General features: G+C 44.0%; 2 protein-coding genes across 13 annotated transcripts in view; one reads left to right on the top strand and one right to left on the bottom strand.

Moving 5' to 3' along the window:
• Window positions 1-270: 270 nt before the first annotated feature.
• On the bottom strand, window positions 271-9,963 carry M6PR (mannose-6-phosphate receptor, cation dependent). 4 transcript variants are annotated; one of them, XM_040462687.1, is made up of 7 exons: window positions 9,777-9,963; window positions 5,251-5,430; window positions 4,299-4,465; window positions 2,373-2,482; window positions 1,962-2,092; window positions 1,309-1,435; window positions 271-827 (listed from the first exon to the last, which is right to left on the bottom strand). In XM_040462687.1, the coding sequence occupies exons 2-7, from the start codon at window positions 5,427-5,429 to the stop codon at window positions 705-707; spliced, it is 837 nt and encodes a 278-aa protein (XP_040318621.1). In that variant the 5' UTR covers window position 5,430; window positions 9,777-9,963; the 3' UTR covers window positions 271-704. The 4 variants fall into 4 exon arrangements, with proteins under 4 accessions (XP_040318621.1, XP_040318622.1, XP_040318623.1 ...); XM_040462688.1 differs by having other exon boundaries at window positions 9,831-9,962; XM_040462689.1 differs by having other exon boundaries at window positions 9,827-9,938.
• A 244-nt stretch (window positions 9,964-10,207) lies between these two features.
• KLRG1 (killer cell lectin like receptor G1) overlaps window positions 10,208-20,172 on the top strand; it is a 35,355-nt gene continuing 25,390 nt past the window's right edge. For 2 of the 9 annotated variants that reach the window (XM_040462698.1, XM_040462700.1), the window contains exons 1-2: window positions 10,332-10,501; window positions 18,713-18,743. The gene's annotated coding sequence lies outside the window, so the exon portion shown is untranslated. Of the gene's footprint in view, window positions 10,267-10,331; window positions 10,768-18,712; window positions 18,744-20,172 lie in introns of those variants that run through there. The other 7 variants (XM_040462697.1, XM_040462695.1, XM_040462693.1 and 4 more) reach the window with 5 other exon arrangements.

The following is a 20,172-nucleotide window of genomic DNA, read 5'->3' as shown; positions in this document are numbered from 1 at the left end:
GAACCCGGAATCCAGGGCCCAGTTCCAGCTAGAAGGTCACTCCAATGCCAACAACTGATGGGATGGTATTTTATAATCCTCTAAGTGGGAAATGAATCATCTTCCCCATCCTAATCCCAGAGGTGGGAGAAGTCTGCAACATCTCCGGGCTCAGACCAAATGGCAATACTTGGACTGCAACCAAAGGATCGCTGTAGAGTAGTTTCAAGCAGCAAGAGACCACATCCAGATTCTCACGGAGACCACTGCAGGGTGCAGAGTAATGGCATGAAAGCAATCAAACCTTGTATAAATAATGTTTCTTGCCTTTTTTTTTTTTTTTTTTTTTTAATTAAACAAATCCAGTGTCTCAAAAACTTGTGAAAATGTGTTTAAAAAGGTCAGGGAGGCTGCCACGCTTTTTTGCTCACTAGAACTATCCTATTTGTACCTTCTGACACCAAGAGATAGTGTAATAGCCTCTTGTGCACAGGCCCTATCATTTTATCTGTCCTGTAACTGTACCTCTCTAGAGAAAGAACAGATCGGGGAAAAAGGAAAGGCATTTCTGCTAGTGAGAAGAGAATGCAAACCAAAAGCAAACTGGAAAGCAAGAGCAATATTAAGGGTGGGATGAGAGACTGGAGTGGACGCTGCTTAAGAAATCTGGCTGAGTATGCTTTGGTTTGGGGGACCGAAGAAGCAGCCGGGCATTTAAAGTGCAATCACATTGGTAATAAATGATCATCCCTTTCTTCTGACTCTTCCCCCAGCTGATCATCCCCCACACCACGATATGCAGCAGGCACATTTCGGGGTTTAGAACGGCACACAAAGTCACAACCATCCTGTAGAGAGACAAGCAAAGGAAGGAAATGATAATTTGGAATAACCAACTTTAGGGGGAGGCAAAATGTACCCATGGGCCAAGAATGTGGCAAGAACTAGGTTTCTTCAGGGATGAGGAGAAAACCTAGATGCTCTAAGCATCAGCCTGAATTGAATTTGGGGCTAACCGGAGAAAAATTCTAATCACATCTCATCTCGCCATCTAGGCCCCTGCAAAGCTTTCTCAGATTCCTAAATCTAAGCAACGGTGTTGTTCTCCCAGCCACGTCTTTGGCAAAGGCCAGGCACTAAGATGCTACGCTACTTACTGCTTTGTGCTAGGGCCAGCAGGTACTTTGTACTGGGTTTGCTGGGGCTTTTGTAGTTTTAGCACCCAAAGTCCTGTGTCTCGAGAGATCCCTCAGTCTGGGTAAACCGAGATGGTTGGTGACTCAGTCTCGTATGCAGGCTACAGACTCAGCCAGCAGTCCTGTTACTTACTGCTACCAGGTTGCCAAGATCTTGCCAGAAGGCGAGGTGAGGAAACTGCTCCATTCCCTTGGCTCCCACCACCAGTCGCTGGTATAGGAACCCCCCGATGACGTAGACTGCGACCAGTGATGCAAACCTGTTGAGGAATAAAGACCTCTCTGCTTAAAGACCAAGGAAGAGTAAAGCTTCAATAATAAAGATGATCTTTGTATTCACTAGCTGTTTCCTAGGCTGTATTCTGTAAAAATGGGGGAAAAAAGGGGGAGGGGGAGGGTTAGCCTCTTTAAAAAGCCAATTAACATTGTCTAAAAGCAAAAGGCTCAGAAAAAACAAGACCCTAGTGTATGACTCTCACCTAAAGCCAAGAATAGTTACAGATCTACAGTTCCATTTCTCCCAAAGTTCTAATAGTCTAATGGGATAGATTTAAGAAGAGTCCGGTCCTCCTGTAGGGGGATAAAAAGCACCTCCCAATGCAAATACTTCTTACTCGTTTTGAAAAAAACTTGCATAGTCAGAGTTTAAAGAGGATTTTCATGCGAAGCTCCCCGCCCACCCCCACCCTCCCTACAAACACAATTTGTATCTAAATAGCACCAAGGAATTGAGTTGAGAGGAGAAAAAAAAAGACTGCTTGGACTGACAGAGGAAAAAGCACTCACGTGACTAGTAAGATAGAACCCACACTGAGGCGGGAGATCTCCGGGGCACAGGCCAGGCTGCTGTCCATCTCGAAGAGGTAGAAACAATCTTGGACTTTGCCTCGCTCCTCAGACACAGGGTTAAAATTGTCCTGATGATGAAAGGCCAGAACGCAACAGTTATGTGGTGAACGGTTTCCTTTGGGCTCTTATTAAAAAAAGAAAAAAACCCACAAGCCAAAAAAACCAGTTGCTTTCTCTTGGTTCAATAACTTATTTTCCACATATGATGGAAGACAAGGTGTCTGTGGTGCAGGGCGACACCAGACTTCTGATCCATCCCAGTGTTTTCTCGTCCCCTCTGGAGACTCTCCCACCTCGGGTCAGTCCTTGCATGTGCTCTCTAGGCCCGTGTGCCCCAGGACGCCTCACCGCTAGGGTGTGTCGATTGCAGGAGATCATCACCACTGCACGACGCTGCTCCATGCCGCAGTGCCTGTCGTATTCATCACCCCCTTTATAGGTCAGCATGATCCAATTACCTGAGAGAGACCAGGAAAGTGGAGCTTTGGGGTGGGGGGAAAGCAGAGGCGGGCCTAGGTACTATGGTAGAAAGGAACTGAGAAGTTCAATGAAACTGGTTTTAATTCAAATAATCCTAATCAGTATGGGCTCTGTATACCAAATACCAAGCTAAAACTGGCTTCTTTGTAACAGCTTTGTGTTCCCTTAAGACAACTGAGATCCAGATATTCATATGATAATCTTAATTTTCCACAATAAAAGGCAGGCAATTGATAGTGAAAAAACAATTATGAACCACACTGTGACAATGATTCACATTTTCGGAACACCTGCTAACATCGAAAGAAGAGGTTCCATAAAATTAGCAGCTGGCAGGGGAATGCCTACGATTTAAAATTAGCCACAGATAAATTCAAAGTGGATGACTGAAAAAAATTTTAATGTTTATTTATTTTTGAGAGAGAGCGTGAGCAGGGGAAGGGCATAGAGAGAGGGAGACACAGACTCTGAAGCAGGCTCCAGGCTCTGAGCTGTCAGCACAGAGCCCGATGTGGGGGTCGCAATTCCTAAATGGCGAGACCATGACCTGAGCAGAAGTTGGACACTTAACCGACTGAGTCACCCAGGCACCCCTCAAAGTGGATGATTTTTAAGGTTGGGAGCCATTTATTCTTTTTTTTTTTTTTTTCAATGTTTACTCATTTTTGAGAGAGCGTGCACGCCCACAAGCAGGGGAGGGACAGAGAGAAAGGGAGACACAGACACTAAAGCAGGCTCCAGGCTCTGAGTTACCAACCCAGAGCCCGACGCGGGGCTCACACCCACAGACCGTGAGATCATGACCTGAGCTGAAGTCGGATGATTAACCTGCTGAGCCACCCAGGTCCCCCCGTTTTTATTTTCTAAAGCTTATTTACTTATTTTGAGAGAGAAAGAGAGCGCAAGGCACGGAGGGGCAGACAGAGAGAATCCCAAGCAGGGTCGGCACCGTCAGAGCAGACCCCTGTGCCGGGCTCGAATTCATGCACTGTGAGGTCATGACCTAAGCCGAAATCAAGAGTCGGACACTGAACTGACGGAGCCACCTGGACATGCTGCCATTTCTTCTTTAATGTTTACCACATTCAAATTTCTTTTGCAAAATATCCTTTGGTTTACCGGGTGAACAAGGTAAAAGATTCCGCTTCCGATACAAAAAACACAGTAAGATGAAATGATTCCTCCAAGTCACAGGACAAGTAAACATAAGCTGGGTCGGAAACCCAGTCTTCCAACCCCGAGGCCTAAACTCTCGATGTCGTTTTATTATATTACTGATCGGAGCAAATGCCTGCACTGGAAAATACAGCCATCCACTTAAAGGAGGGAATCAGACCACAGGTGCTCAAAGAGTCCTTTCGGCAATAATGATTTTAGGACTTTTGAGAAACATAACCACCACACCACAAGTTGGTGGGGAAGTTTCTGCAGACTGGTTTGCAAAAGAGCTTAACTTAATCTCTTAAAATTTAACTGGCAGAGTTGGACTATTTCAATGCGAAATGGTCACGGTTGGTATTTTCGTGACTAGCACGAAAAACGCATTAAGCTACAGAATCCCAGCTAGATTCTTCTTTTTGCCGAAGCTTTTCATTAACTTTAAAACAAGCACACAGAGGTCCTGAGCCATGGCTCCAGAGGAGCTGGGGAACTAGGTATCCTGTGGTTTACAGTCTCAGGTGAACTGAAGCCCACATGCCGTAGGATGCTCCAAAGACACTGAGAAAGGCTGACATATACAGGACTGTCAGAGGGATTGACTTGGGATCAATCAATCAACAGGGAGACTCTTACTTCCATTGAAGATGTGGGTCTCGTTGAGTCTCCCTACCACTGTCTCCTTGCCGTTACTTTTGTTGATCTGCACCAGGCCTGCCCCAGAGGTACGGTTGCCAGCTTCTCGGCACACCCTGAACATGTAGATATATGTATCTGGGCCCTGGCCCACAGTGCTCTCAAAGCTGCAAGGAGAAGCGTGGAGAAAGAAGGAAGAGGAGAGTTACTGGCTATCAGCCTTAGGACAAGCGGCCTCTCTTCCTTTAACACCGGTCCCCCGAAAGTGTGATCCATTTATTTATTTGATGTCACAACTAAACGTAATAGTGAATAACATTCGTCGCATCACGCGACATCCATGAATCATGAGATATCCACGTTAAGAGTGAATCATATTTACTGAACCATGAGACAATCCTAATTGTTGATGATGACTGATTAAGACACGACACTCAAGACGCCTAGATATTCTAGAACACCTGTTCCAGATTATGCTAAAGTGTTAGTTGCTATTTCCCCGCGAATAAGGATCTGTGTTCACAGGAAGTATCCCTTGTCCCTCGAAGATCATTTCCAGATTTACATACCTGAAGATTCCTAACAGTTAAGATGATGTGTGTAGGCCTCAATGTTCATCTGATTCTTCTAAAGTCCCACTAAATGGAGGTATCAAATAATGCTTTTTAATTCCTACAAGTTGGTCTCTTGGATCCAGTCTCGGAAATAGCTACCCTTCTGCATAAGAGAACTGCACATTGCTAGTAAAAACTGGGCTGAGAATTTGCTCTGTATTATAAAAAAAAAAAAAAAAAAAAAAAAAAAAAGGCAAGCTACCATGGCCAAATAAGACCAATACTACTGAAGTTCAAGTTAGAACCGTCTCCCAGAGGAGGTTCTTATACACGTATTCCCTCCGTACAGAGTAGTAACAGGAGAATAACGTCAGTAAGTGGAGGAAAAGACTCTTTACCTTTTGTTATACAGTGGTTGCAGCCTCTTCAGTAGAGCCAACTCTGTCTCTGACTCTCTACCCTTGTCTCCCACCAGGTCGCAGGTTTTTTCTTCTGTCTGCCAGGATTCTCTTACTGCCACAGCCAGGAGCAGTGGCAGGAGCAGTCCAGTCCTCCAGCAGCTGCAGAAGGGGAACATCCTTTTGGGAGACGGTGTGTGTGTGTGGAGGAAGCGGGGTAGGATCAGGAAAGAAGGGAGAGAGAGATAAAACACAGCAACGTGTAATAAGTGAATGTGTTTTTGTTTTTACCATTTCATCTCCCGTCCGTCACTTATTTTACGCTAGTCAGTCTTCCTCCTTATCAGGAAGTTGGGGTTCATTTTCTTGTGTCTGTTTCAAGCTTTTGGCTTTCACCCATTATTTTTTTCCCATCCTTTAACGTTCAGAATTGGATTCTTACTCTCTAGGTTTTTTTTCTTTTTAAAACTTATTTTGCGGGGCGCCTGGGTGGCTCAGTCGGTTAAGCGGCCGACTTCGGCTCAGGTCACGATCTCGCGGTCCGTGAGTTCGAGCCCCGCGTCGGGCTCTGTGCTGACAGCTCAGAGCCTGGAGCCTGTTTCAGATTCTGTGTCTCCCTCTCTCTGACCCTCCCCCGTTCATGCTCTGTCTCTCTCTGTCTCAAAAATAAATAAAAACGTTAAAAAAATTAAAAAAAATAAATAAATAAAACTTATTTTGCAAGTCTTTTCCTAGCGGACTCTCTTGCCTGACACTGTTGCTCACCTCCTGTCCTGCCTGGGTGCCTTCAGGAAAGGGGCACACTGTGTGTTCAGCAAAGAGGACGGCACTGGCCTTGGTGAAGAGTCAGTGTCTACGGATTGTTGCTGATGATTTCGGCATAGGTGTGCCCTACAACAGGAATGTCTCAATTTCCGAGGCGATTTACCAACTCCTCAGCTCTACGGAGAAAGGCGTATTTTCCATCCTAGAAACTGTCAGAAGGACCAACCAATGGCCTAGGAAATACCTAGCTGACACCAAGGAATGGTAGTGGGATTCTTCAGAATGTCCAAGATTCTCTGGCACATGCAACAAATAGTACATCTTAGTATCTTTGTGCCAAGAGCACCTGTAATAGGAAACCCATACAGACATGTAGCTTTCTGTGTCATTCACAGGTGAGTCCTTCACAACAAACTCTGGGGGTGCGAAGAGTTGGAAAGGAAAGAACAAAAAGGAATTACTTAATTATGACAACTTGGGTGGAGACATCCTTGCTTCTTTACGCTTTTGGGAAAAGTTAGATTGCGATATCTCATATTTAAAGTTTAATAGTTTAATACAGTTCATAAAAGCTGCTTCAGGGGCATCTGGGTGGCTCAGATGAGCTCAACTCTTGCTATCGGCTCAGGTCATGATCTTGCGGTCATGAGATGGAACCCCCGCATCGGGCTCTGCATTGAATATGGAGCCCGCTTGGGATTTTTGCTCTCTCAAAATAAACAAAAATTAAAAAAAAACAAAAACAAAAACAAAAAAACAAACCTGCTTCAACCTGTGACCCACCCTAAGAGAACACTCAAATTTTCACTTAACACTTGATAAAGTCCAGTTGAAAGTTATTGAGAAAGATGTAAAACAAAGAAAGAGACTCGAACACTTTGGGCCCTAACTTCTCCTATCAGTAGTCAGGAGCATCCACCAATCTTTGTTCATATTCGCCCTAAGAATGATGAATGGAGATAAACACAGCCACAGCACCTAAACCTTGACATTTATCTACTCTGATGTCTCAGGTCTGAAAAAATATTTGGTCACTCAAATTATAGGAAGAAGAAAATTCACGAGGTCAGAGAGAGAGTGGTTTGAAGAAGTCTTCCAAAACCCACCTCAGGCTCTACATGTCACAAATCCCAAGAGTTTCTAAATGTCCAGGACAGTTGTCTTTGTATCCTCCAAATTGCTGGCAATTCTTGGGAATCACTAAGTCACTTTCCAATTCACCTGTTCCTTGTACTGTTCTAGGAATGGAAACACTTGGCTCCGTTTCCCAGACGCCTTTTCTCTAATCCATCCCCACACCCAAGGGCATTCTGATTTACCCTTGCAGAAGACTTCACGCTGGTATCCATTCTTAGCTGATGATCGTTCAGGCCACTGCTACTTGTTAATTTCATAACTCTCACTGTTATGGTACAAAGATTGAATTCTTCCAAACTTTCCTCACGCATGCTTCCATACCACAAGTCTGAACTTTGGTTAATACGCTAGGCAGGATTTAATGGGTACTAAGAAGTTTAAAAACAGGAAAATGGAAGCTCTGAGCCCTGAATTTTCTCCACTCCCCTAAACCAACTTACATCTGGCCTTCTGTTCTCCACGTTCCACTAGGGCAACAAATGCTGGGGAAGGTGTCTTGTCTCTCTGACTCTGTACTATTTCCAACATCAATTCACTGTAGTAATATTAATAAAATGTTTCCATAGAATAATTATCACCAGCCATAAAGTCTGAGGCCCCATACACATTTAAAACACCAATAGGAAACTTAATAGAGTGCCTGCCTTCTACTGTTAAAGGCACTTATCATGCATTAACTAATTAATCCTTACAAAAACTCTACGCAGTGAATACAACTGTTGTCTTTATTTTACAGATGAAAAAGCTGAGGCACAGCTAGTGGATGGACCAGAAAAGTCTGACTCCAGAGCTCACGGTCTACACTGGACCACATGTTCATGTTACCTCCTTTCACATTAGTTTTCTGGGGATCAGAGCCGGCAGCCAAAGCTCTGCTTTCTTTCTGACAAAGCAGGGGGAAGTGACTCCTCACACAGTTCAGAGGCTGGAATAAAGAACTCAAACCTCAGACTCCCGCCTTCCCTAAATTCATTGCTCAGCACACTACGTAACCAGCTGAGTTCTTAAAAAAAAAAAAAAAAACTATTAATAAGAGACCCTTTTCATGGGACTGATTGAACATGCCATTTTCCTTATATGGTCTCAGGATCTAACTTAAAATTTCAACATTCTGGACTTTCGAGATTTTTTTTTCTTCCCCCCAGGACCAGTTTTCTGGAGGGATGCTCACACAGAAGGCGGTGTCCTTTGGCCTCAGAATCAGTTCCTTATTTGTTAACAGTTAATGATTTCTTTTCCCAAATTAGAACAAAGAATAGGATGAAGGGTTAAACACCCTGAGGTCTGCAATAGTTGAGTTGAACTCTCTTTCATTTGCTTATTGGTTTAGGAAGTTAGGATGCCAAACTTACATTATTTCTTTTCTGTGTAAGGTTTATCTGTGTGTTTGAACTGCTTCTTTTGATTCAGTGGCAAATGCTCTAAGTGTTTTTAATCTAGATTACGTTTTGGCAATCTTCACAACCCAGAAGAGCAGGTATGATTTCTCTCGTTTTACAGATGAGGAAACTGATGCTTACAGAGGTTAAATGATTTGCCCTAAGCTGTACAAGTATTAAACATGTATGAAATTAGTGGGACAACCTGGAGGATTCATGGCACAAAGCTACTTGCTGGCAATTTTCTGGAAAGTACAGAGGGGCAAAAATTTGTTAGGAAGAGTTTAAAATCCAAGGGCTGCGTAGTTCCCTTTGAGTGTGCTACAATTAGATTCTTGAGGCGCCATAGTTTGTCTAGATACTTTGGAAATAAAGAGTAGGACTTTTAAGATTTTGAAAAACCCCCCTTCAATTGTCCTGTTCTGGGACAGATCTATTTCGGTAATGCAAAAAAAAAAAAAAAAAAAATTCTCTTTAATGGGATGACCAATGACGGAGGCAGGAATTGGGAAGCAGTTCACATCGCTGGGGCTCTGTCCCACTCTTTCCCACCCCTCAAGACTAGCCACGAGCACTTTCCATTTTTCAGTGGAATTTCTACTTTCTGCTCTCTGGCTCACTCCCGAGGTAGCAGCCCTTATCGCCTGTCTCCAGCAGCCTACACCGTTGGAAGAGCGAACCTAATTAGCTAAAAGGCCCAACGCTGCAAAGCCTTAGAGAAGTAGCTCTGTGTCCCAAGAGCGGAAGCTCCCTACAAAGCGAAACCCTAGATAAGCCCTCCATGAGCTTCTCCGTATCACACACGCATCCCCTTCAAACTTCTGCCAGGGTTCTAGAAATTCTCGTTCCGTCTTCGTCTCCTGACTTTCCAACCGCTTAGGGCCGTATCCTCTCCAAATGATGCCACTTTGGCTTCCTTCTCGATGCAGGCCAAAAATTCCTTCTCCAGGTAGCCAGTAATCCCTCAAACGACTCCATACCTAGGGTCCTTCCTTTCTCTGCTTTCCAATACCCGTCAATTCCCTCTCGGGTCTGGGTAGGTCTTTTCTCCCTCGCTCCCTTCGGGACTCGTAACTCCCTGCCCTCACGCCTGCGCCTGCGCCTCCACGCTGCCCTAGGGCTCTTTAGCTGCATTTTGGGCTAGAACCTTGGCCAAAGCTGACTTCGGGATCCCAGCCCCTGTCACGGACGCCGAGGTGTGAGCGCTCTCCAGCTCCTCTCTTCCTCCACGCCCCTCATACTCACGTGTCACGGGCAAAGGGAGTAGCCAAGGCGCAGAATCCCCGGCTGAATACCTGCCTGGGGATGGGAGACAGGGCCAGCGAGGGGCCAGCCGCAGGCCCCCGACCCACAACTCGTGTCAAAGGCCAGCGTTCCCCAAGACGCCTCGCTGTGCACCACTCCGGGAACCGGAAACAGGAAGCACCAGGCGTCCTCTGGGCAACTGCTCCTCCCACTAGACCCCGCGGCATGTGACCACAGAACCATTTCGCCCCTTTCCCCTTCCCGGTCTCCCGGCGGATCCCAGACTCTGATTGGCCAGGATCCGGGCATTTAGCTCCGCCCTTGTCTTGTCAACTCCAATCCCCATAGAGATTTTCAAGTTGGGTTCCACCTTTTCGGGTCGCCTTTCTACCAATGGGGCCCCAGAATCCCGCCTCCCGGCCTCTCGGCTCGCGGAGTCACGCGCGGTCACGCGGGGTCACGCGCGGTCACGCGCCAGGCCCGCTCCCCGGTAGGTCCCCAAGCGGACCGTACGTAAGAGCGGGCGGCGGAAGCGGAAATATGGGGAGGGTGCTGTCGGCCAGGCCTCAGTGGGAGCTGTAGTTCTCACCGCAGGTTTCTTCCTCTCCGCGCTTCCCCAGCTCGCTTGCCGCCTGCGGGAGGCGCTGTTTTGCCGTCTGCTGGCCCCGAGTCGCGTTGTCTCCAAGCCCGGCGCCTAGAAGACAGTGGACAGCGACTGGGTCGTGGTAGTCCTGGCATTCTTCACGACACCTTTGTTCTTTATTTCCTTTCTACAGCTTAGTACCTTGGGGTCTGTTGTTAACCGATACTGTTTTTGTTAACCGTGTCATCCCGGTGTCGTGGCGTTTTGCGTGGAACACTGCAACCAGTTCAGTTCGCCAGAGATCTCTTGGCATTTTGCGGTCTCGTGGCCCTTTGCGTGATGAGCACTCTGTAACCAGTTCTGTCCTCCAGCCTGTCCCGCGTTTCTGGCGTCCTGGGGAAAGAGCAGGTCAATGTTTGTCTTTGTGCCTTTGCCAAGATCCTCTGTGGTTTCCCTCGTGTCTGTCTTATTCGTCGCTCGGGGAGGTCCTGCGCGTTCCTAGAACGTGGTTCAAATGCTGTTTGCTCCGGTGGTGTCCCGGCTCGACTCTCTTCGGAATAAATAACTCCTTCTAAATGCACACTTGTTGCCCATCCCCGGTTTTAGCGCGTTTTCATGCCGCTGTGACGCCTACGTGGCTTTTGTGTGTGTCCCTCCCCCTCCCATCTTTGCGGATAGAGACTGGATTTTGATTCGTCATTCTCCTCGCCAGAGTTAGCACAATGTTTTGAATCCAACAGTAATAGAAGCTAATACGTGTATAGTTCTGCAGTGCCGGCACTGTTGTCCGTGCTTGAAGTGGATACTGATTCGCTTAGTCTTCACAAGTAACCTTGAATTTTAAAGCTTCTAGAGGCTAAATAACCTGCTCTGGGTCCCGCAGCTATTTAAGTTACGGTGTCAGTATTCAGTTCCCATAATTTAGGCGTTAATTAGGTATGCAGATAGTCTTCAGAGTCCACGCTCTCAAGCAGTACATTGACTGTGTAGGATACTGTTTGTTTATTAATTGGTACGTTCAGTTCAGGCAGGGTGGGTTGGGTTCAGGTGTGTTCTCAAAAAAAATAAAATTAAAAAATTTTTTAACAATAAAAGTAATTTGTAATCAGAAAATACAGAGAACATGTTCTCCATTTCCTTTTTAAAAAAGATTTAATATCCTCAAATGTTTCTCCATATCACTAACTTTATAAATAAACTTTTTAATGGTTGCGTAATACTTAGGTGTATGGATTGCCGCTTGAGCAAGTCCATTAGAATTAGGTATTTATTTCTATTGAACTGCTTTTATCAGTTCATTCAACAAATATTTACTGAGCAATATACTGTTACAGATTTGGGGGTGCACGGGGCGGGGGGAGACAAAAATCCCTTTTACAATAAGCTTTCATTCTGGAACTGATGTTCATTTGTTGGTGAATTCAGAAATCTTGCCTCTTGGTCATTGCCTAGGGCCACATTGGACTGGAGGCAGGGAAGGGTGCATGTTGGAAGTCACAAAAGGTCCAGCAATGCAGTTGAGTAGGGTGAATAACTTGTCTTCTGTAGGAGTGAGAAGGAGGGAGAGACGTCTCTTTCCGTCCACTCACAACTAACCTGGGCTACTTCCCTGCTTCTCATGCTTCAGTGCCCATTGTGGAAACTATCTGTGCCAGGGACAAAAACTGAAATTAGCAGTTCTTTTTTGCCTTTCTGCTCTGCCTGTCTGTAGCCGCATCATTAACAAGGACACCCCCCTGCACGTAATACCCACACCCATACCCGCTTCCCACATACAAGGTAAATTGCTCAGTTTGTTTAGAAAGCAGTCCTTTTAGCAGTTTTGTGCTAAAATCAAATGCGCAAAAATACCTCCTGTGTAGTATAAGCAGAAGAAGGAAAGGTATTTGAAAGATCTAGTACCCCTCATCCACGGGGGATATATTCCAAGACCCCTAGAAACTGCAAATAGTACTGAAGCCTGTGTTTTTTCTTATACATACATACCTATGATAAAGTTTAATTTATAAGCGAGGCACAGTGAAAGAGTGGACCTACGCCAGCTGACTCCATCTTGTTCGGTGTCCTCCACCTTGAGTGACTATGTCCCCGACATGCCCCCTTTCCGGGAAAATTGCAGAACCACGCCTCCTCCCCTTGAGTAACCTCCCGCTCACCCGTTCAAACTTCCCGATCAAAACAGCCTGGCGACCTGCGTTAACAGGACTCCGACCCTTCCCCAGCCAATCGGCCGAGGCTACGACCCTTCCCCAGCCAATCGGCTGAGGCCACAGCCATTACCTCACCAACTGCCCCTAGACCCCTATAAAACCTTTGTGCTTTTGAAACTCGCTCTCTCTCTCTCTCTCTCTCTCTCTCTCTCTCTGGTATCTCACCGCTTTGTCGGTGCAGGTAGGAGATTGAGCTTGAGCTAGCTCGAATAAAGGCTCTTTGCTTTTGCATCGGACTCGGCTCCCTGGTGGTCTTTGGGGATCACGAATTCTGGGCATAACAACAGTACGAGACTAACAACAATAACTAATAATAAATTAGAGCAGTTATAACAACAAGTGAATGTGGTCCCTGTCAAAATATCTTACCCGAAGGTACTCACCCTTCCTCTTGTGATGGTGTGAGATAACATGCCTACATGATGAGACGAAGGGAGGTCAGTGACATATATGTTGTGATTTGATGATAGATTACTATTGACCTTTTGCTGGTAAGTCAAAAGAGGATCATTTGCTTCCAGGATGTGGTTGACCTTGAGTAACTGATGCCATAGAAAGCGAAACCATGGGTTAGGGGAGACCACTATATTCTGAATTCTTCCTTCAGTTTGTTGCTTTGAGAATTCTCCCGGGTATGCTTTTTTGTTAACTCTGAGCTGGAAGCTTGGTTGGGAATGGCTTTTTAAAATCTCTCAACAGCTTCCTTCAGTTATGAGTTTTGCGTTACACGTGTTGCTCTGGTTTCACTATCAAATAAATCCTACCTGCTCACAATTTTCTGATCTACTCAGGGATTTTTTTTTTTAAGTTTATTTATTTATTTTGAGAGATAGAGAGCCGGGAAAGGGCACAGAGAGAGGGCTCCCAACCCTCTCCCAACCATGAGGTTTGAACTCCACGCTGTCAGCGCAGAGCCTAACACGGGGCTCAAACCCACGAACTGTGAGATCATGACCTGAGTTGAAACCAAGAGTTGGACGCTTAACTGACTGAGCTACCCATGTGCACTTGCTCAGGGATCTTTGAAATTTGTTTGGTAGTTTCTCAGTCCTGATATGCATGTATTCGACTTGCCATCTTGAACTAGATTTCAGTTTTGAATTTTTATTGATGACTTCTTTTTAAAATATTTAACATATTTCAAGGACTCAGCGTATTTTTTTGGTTTTGGTAATTTGCATTCTTTTTAAAGTGTTTGTTTTTGGGAGAGAGAGGGGCAGAGAGGGAGAGAATCGCAAGCAGGCTCTGCTGCACTGTCAGTACAGAGCCGTATTCGGGCTCAAACCCATAAACTTGAACCGGGGGATTATGACCTGAGCCGAAGTCAAGAGTCGGAAGCTTAACCAACTAAGCCAGCCAGGTGCCCCTTGTTTTAGAACTCCGGTATTCACTTTACCCGGATTTGCCAGTCCTTTACAAGTTGCCCCGTTTGCTTTATTAGTCTGCTCCCACCCGACGCTAGTTTATTTTGAACAATTTGAAAGTTCCCTATTACCATTACACACATCAGTGTGTATTTCCTAAGAATAAAGACATTCTTTTACCTTATCACTGTGTAATTGTCAAGATTAGACACTGTACCATTGATACAATATTATTACCTAATCCATGGTCCATATTCACATTTCATCCATTGTCCCAGGAAATATGCTTTATAATGATTTCCCATTCCCCAACCACAGAAGCCAAGCAGGGGTCACACAGTGAGGTTAGTTGTCATTTTTACCTTATTTGCCCGTGAAATTTTGAAACATACATGTTACTTAAATTGTAGAGTGTCTCTCATTTTGGGTATGTCTGATGTTTCCTGATGATTATATTTAGGAATGAATTTTTTCAGTAGGGCTAAGAGACAAGTGATGTGTTCTTGTATCAGTTGGGATCCAATTGGAAGACAGATACCACACCAGTGATTTTAAGGAAACAATTAATGTAGACTGGTTTTCTAGTAAATCATTACTAAGAGGAGGCAAACAAGGACTCGAAGTTACAGAAATTACACAGAAGTAGCAACTACAGGATGCAGCTACTACTTCTGGGCTGAAGAAGAGTTAAGCAAGTACCTTAGAAACTTAAAGGAAGTGCTCCCTTCCCCAACCACAAGGTAGAGATTCAGACCTCTGAAGAGAGGGTGTGGTTCCTGCCGCAGAATGTGCAGCCCACTGATAAGGTAACAGATAAATTGCTGGAGGGTGTGGGTTGATTTTGAACTGGTAGTGGGAGCCTCTTTATGGTGGCTCCTTTGTCATTTTGACAGGTCCCATCATTGTTTGAGCCAATTCTTTGCTTTTGGGTACACAGATATTCCATGTTTATCTTGTGTTTTAATTACCTTAGAATCAATCGTTTCTTCAAGGCAGACTTGTTCCATTTAGTGGAGAATGGTATTGAGAAAGCAAGATGTGTTTCTTGCTACTTACGGTGACTGCGTTAATGCCCCTTAGCAGACACAGTTAGGAAATCAATGTATCTTTCCAAGAGTAAGCAACCAGGCTCCCATCGTACTCAATATATTTCACCTTTGTTCACGCATAAGGAAACACAGAAAGTAGTTTAAAAATTTTTTTAATGTTTGTTTATTTTTGAGAGAGAATGCGCGCGCGCGCACACACACACACACACACACACACACACACACACACACGGGCGCGCGCATGAGCAGGGGAGGGGCAGAGAGAGAGAGAGAGAGAGGGAGACCAGGCTCCAGCAGAACCCAACATGAGGTTTGAACCCACGAACTGTGAGATCATGACCTGAGCCAAGGTCAGATGCCTAACAGACTGAGCCACCCAGGCACCCTGCAGAAAGTAGTTTCATAACCGATAAACCATACTGTTGTATAAAGCAAGCCTACTAATTAGAGTTCAATGTTTGTTTAAAGTTTCATTTTTTTTGTTGTTGAGGTAAGTTTTATAAATAATAAAATGCACAACTCTTAACTATATAATTCACTAAAAAAACTGTCAGCAAATAAAATTCAGAAGTGGTTTATAAGCCACCCAGGAGCAAGGTGATGATGTCTAACTTTACCATTTCTATTCAACGCTATACTGAAAATCCTAGACAGGACTGGAAAGGGACACAAGGAAATGTTCCTGGGTGACGAAAATCTAAATCTTGATTACACCGTGGTTACCACTTCAGGTTTCTTTAGTTTACTGTTTGCATGTATCTTTTTCTGTACTTTCCTTCGACCTGTTTGTGTCATCATACTTAAAGTGCGTGTGTTATACACAGCATATAGTTGTAGTTTTTTTTTGTTTGTTTTTTGCTTTTTTTTTCCTCCTTGTGTTACAACCTCTGCCATTGATTTGATGTGTTTAGTCCATTTATGATGAATTCACTTATTGATGTGGTTGGCTTTAGGTCTATCATTTTGCTATTTGTTTACAGTCTGTCTTACATGTTTTTATTTCCCTTTGTTTCTTCTTTCCTTTAAAGAAATTCAGGGGGAAAAAGGACACCATCTTTTATATGCACCTATATATTTACCATTTCTGTTCTTCAGTCTTGTAGGTCTAAGTTTTCATCTCGTGACGTTGCTTTTAAGTATGAAGAGCTTCTTCGAGCATTTCTTGTCGCGCTGGACTGCTAAACAGTTCCATTTTCTTTATATAAAAGTGTTTTTTGGGGGTGCCTGAGTGGCTCAGTTGGTTAAGTGTCCAGCTCTTAACTTCTACTCAGGTCATGATCTTGCAGTTCCTGGGATTGAGCCCCAAATCGACCTGCTTGAGATTCTCTCTCTCCCTTTCTCTCTGCCCCTCCCCTGCTAGTGTATGCACTCTCTCTCAAAATAAATAAACTTAAAAATAAAGAAATTAATGAGGTGCCTGGGTGGCTCATTCGGTTGAGCGACTCTTTGGCTCAGGTCATGATCTCGCAGTCTGTGAGTTCGAGCCCCGCGTCGGGCTCTGTGCTGACAGCTCAGATCCTGGAGCCTGCGTCGGATTCTGTGTCTCCTTCTCTTTCTGCCCCTCCCCTGCTCGCCCCTCTGTCTCTCAAAAAGAAGTAAACATTAAAAAACTACATATAGGGGCGCCTGGGTGGCGCAGTCGGTTAAGCGTCCGACTTCAGCCAGGTCACGATCTCGCGGTCCGTGAGTTCGAGCCCCGCGTCAGGCTCTGGGCTGATGGCTCAGAGCCTGGAGCCTGTTTCCGATTCTGTGTCTCCCTCTCTCTCTGCCCCTCCCCCGTTCATGCTCTGTCTCTCTCTGTCCCAAAAATAAATAACATTGAAAAAAAAATTAAAAAAAAAAACTACATATAAATGAGATCATACAGCATTTGTTTTTCTCTGACATTTCCCTTGGCATAATGCCCTCAAGGTCTGTCCGTATTGTCATAAATGGCAGGGTTTCCTTCATTTATATGGCTTAATAATATTCCACTGTATCTATATACCACATTTTCTTTGTGCATTCATCCATTGAAGGGACCTAGGCTGTTTCCATGTCTGCACTATTGGGAATAATGCTGCAGTGAACAAGGGGGTGTAGATACCTCTTTGACATTGTGATTGAATTTCCTTAAGCTACACACCCAGAAGTGGAATTGCTGCATCAAATGGTAGTTCTAGTTTTGATTTTCTGAGCAACGTCCGTATTGTTTTCCATTGTGTTTGTACCCACGGTATTATTATTTTGTCTTTAAAAAAATGGCAGGGGTCCTGGGTGGCTTAGTAGGTTGAGTGTCTGACTTTGGCTCAGGTCATGGTCTCATATCGGGGTCGCTGCTGTCAGCGCAGAGCCCTCTTTCGACCTTCTACCCTCTCTCTCTCTCTGCCCCGATCTTCTTGTGTGTGCTCTCTCTAAATAGATTAGAATGGAATGGAATAGAATAGAATAGAATAGAATAGAATAGAATAGAATAGAATAGAATAATTTAAAAATGGCATTCCGTTGTCTTTCTCCTTCTTGGTTTCTGATGAGAATTCAGCTACCATTCATGTCATTGTTCCTCTTTGTTAATACGTTGTTTTTCTCTCTCTGCTTGCAGTATTTGCTTTTTATCTGGCTTTCGGCAGTTTTGTTATGATGTTCTTAGGTGTGATTTTCCTTATATTTATCCTGTTTGGGGTTCGTTGCATTTCTCCTATCTGTCCATTTTGCACTAAGTTTGGGAAATATTCGATCATTAATTCTTCAAGTTCTTTTTCTGCTCCACTATTTTCTCCTGTATTTCTGGGGCTTCACGTACAGGCATTGGTGTTGTCCCACAGGTCACGGAGGCTCTGTTTATTTATATATTGTTTTCTTTCTTTTTTTTTCAACGTTTATTTATTTTTGGGACAGAGAGAGACAGAGCATGAACGGGGGAGGGGCAGAGAGAGAGGGAGACACAGAATCGGAAACAGGCTCCAGGCTCTGAGCCATCAGCCCAGAGCCTGACGCGGGGCTCGAACTCACAGACTGCGAGATCGTGACCTGGCTGAAGTCGGACGCTTAACTGACTGCGCCACCCAGGCGCCCCTATATTGTTTTCTTTATATTGGGGTAATTTCTAGCCATCTGTCTTCACATTCCACTGACCTTTTCTTCTGTCCTCTTCAGTGTGCTGTTAATGCCATTCAGTTGGGTTTTTTAATTTTAGTTTTTTAAAATTATGGGTATTATTCTTTTCTGACTTAGAATTTTACTTGGCTCTTTTTTACAGTTTCTATTTCCCCACTAAGGTTCTTCGTCTTTTTATTCACTGGGACTATATTTTCCTCTTGCCTTTGAGCATATTTATATGGCTATTAAAGTCTTTGCTAATTCCAACACCCATGTCATCTTAAATTTCTTTTCTAGTTTTTTACTTTTCTCTGGGCCGTGACCCACATTTCCTTATTTCTTTGCGTTGTAATACTCTTTTACTGCATGTTGGAAATTAAATATATTGTGTTATAGGGAGTCTGAGTTATGTTGTCTCCTTTAAGTGAAATTTTTATTTGGAAATAAAGTGATATTTATAGAAAAGTTTCAAAGATGGTACATAGCATTTTTTTCATGCCCTTCACTCCATTTCTTCTAATGTTAATGTTTTAAGTAAGTGTGGTACTTTTGTCAAAACTAAGTAATAATAACTGGTCTACTATTATTGACTAACTGCAGATTTTCTTTGAATGTCACCAGTTTTTTTATTAAGGCCCTTTTTCTGTTTCAGGATCTAATCCAGGATACCCCGTGGCATTTAGGTGGGTTTTTTTTTTTTTCTTTAATGTTTATTTTATTTTTGAGACAGAGAGAGACAGAGCATGAGCGGGGGAGGGGCAGAGAGAGAGACACACACACACAGAATCCCAAGCAGGCTCCAGGCTCCGAGCTGTCAGCACAGAGCCCGACATGGGGCTCAAACTCATCAACCGCGAGATAGTGACCTGAGCCGAAGTCGGAAGCTCAACCGACTGAGCCACCTAGGTGCCCCTAGGTGTTTCTGTTTTTTTTTTTTTTTTAAGAGAGAGAGAGCTCATGTGCATGTACGTGCAGTGGGGTAGGGGCAGAGGGAAAGGGAAAGAGAGAATTGTAAGTAGGCTCCGTGCCCGATGGGGAGCCTAATGTGAGGCTTGATCTCGCGACCCGTGAGATCATGACCTGAGCTGAAATCAAGAGTCGGTCACTTAGCTGACTGAGCCACCCAGGTGCCCATGCATTTAGGTTTTATATTTCCTTAGTTTTCTCTGGGCTGTGGCAGTTTCTCAGTATTTCTTTTTCGTAATGTTGATATATTTAAAGGGTACTACTCAAATACTTAGTAGAATACTTCTCAATTTGAAGTTACCTGATTTTTTTTTTTTTTTTAATCTTTAGACTGTAACTATGGGTTTTGGTACAATGTACCACAGTAATTAAAGTAGCTTTTTCATTGCATCATATTGGGGGTACATGATAGCAACAAGACTTATTACTGGTGGTTTACATGATTAACCCTGTTTACATGATAAAGGTTGTGTTTGCCAGGTTTCTCCAATGGAAGGTTACTGTATTCCACTACCCGTATGTTATTCTTTGGAAGCGAGTCACTAAGTCTTTCCAACACTTAAGAGGAAGAGAATTAAGTTGAATATCATGATGGGGAATGCCTGCATATATTATGTGTAATCTCTGTATGAAAGATTTATAACTTCTTCCTCATTTATTTATTCAATCATGTATTTTAATTAGTGTGGATTCAGAGGAGTGATATCACCATGATGGCAGACTATGAGACAGACCCCAGCCTCTATCCCCTCTCTCCCCCCTCCAAAGAAGAACAATTAGACAGTTGCCACTAATGAAAATATCTCTGAAAGATTCTAAGAGGCCACTTAGGAAAGCATCAGCAACCCAGTGGGGCAAAAACACTTGAGAATAACCACACAAAGAAGGTAGGAAGAACAGTTCCATCACCCACATATATACAGTCAACTAATTTCTGACAAAGGCATCAAGAATAAACAATTGGGAAAGGATGGGCCCTTAAATAAGTGATGTTGGGAAAACTATATCCACATGCCAAAGAATGACATTGTGCCCTTTTTTAATACCGTATATAAAAGCAACCAAAATAAATTGAAGACTTAAAAAGTAAGACCTGAAAGGGGTGCCTGAGTGGCTCAGTCAGTGAAGCTTCAGACTTCAGCTCAG

Source organism: Herpailurus yagouaroundi, unplaced genomic scaffold (assembly GCF_014898765.1).
Source record: "Herpailurus yagouaroundi ecotype Mexico unplaced genomic scaffold, PumYag 355, whole genome shotgun sequence".
Lineage (NCBI taxonomy): Eukaryota > Metazoa > Chordata > Mammalia > Carnivora > Felidae > Herpailurus > Herpailurus yagouaroundi.
Note: the sequence above shows the minus strand (reverse complement) of the source record. Positions and strands in the feature narration are given on the sequence as shown.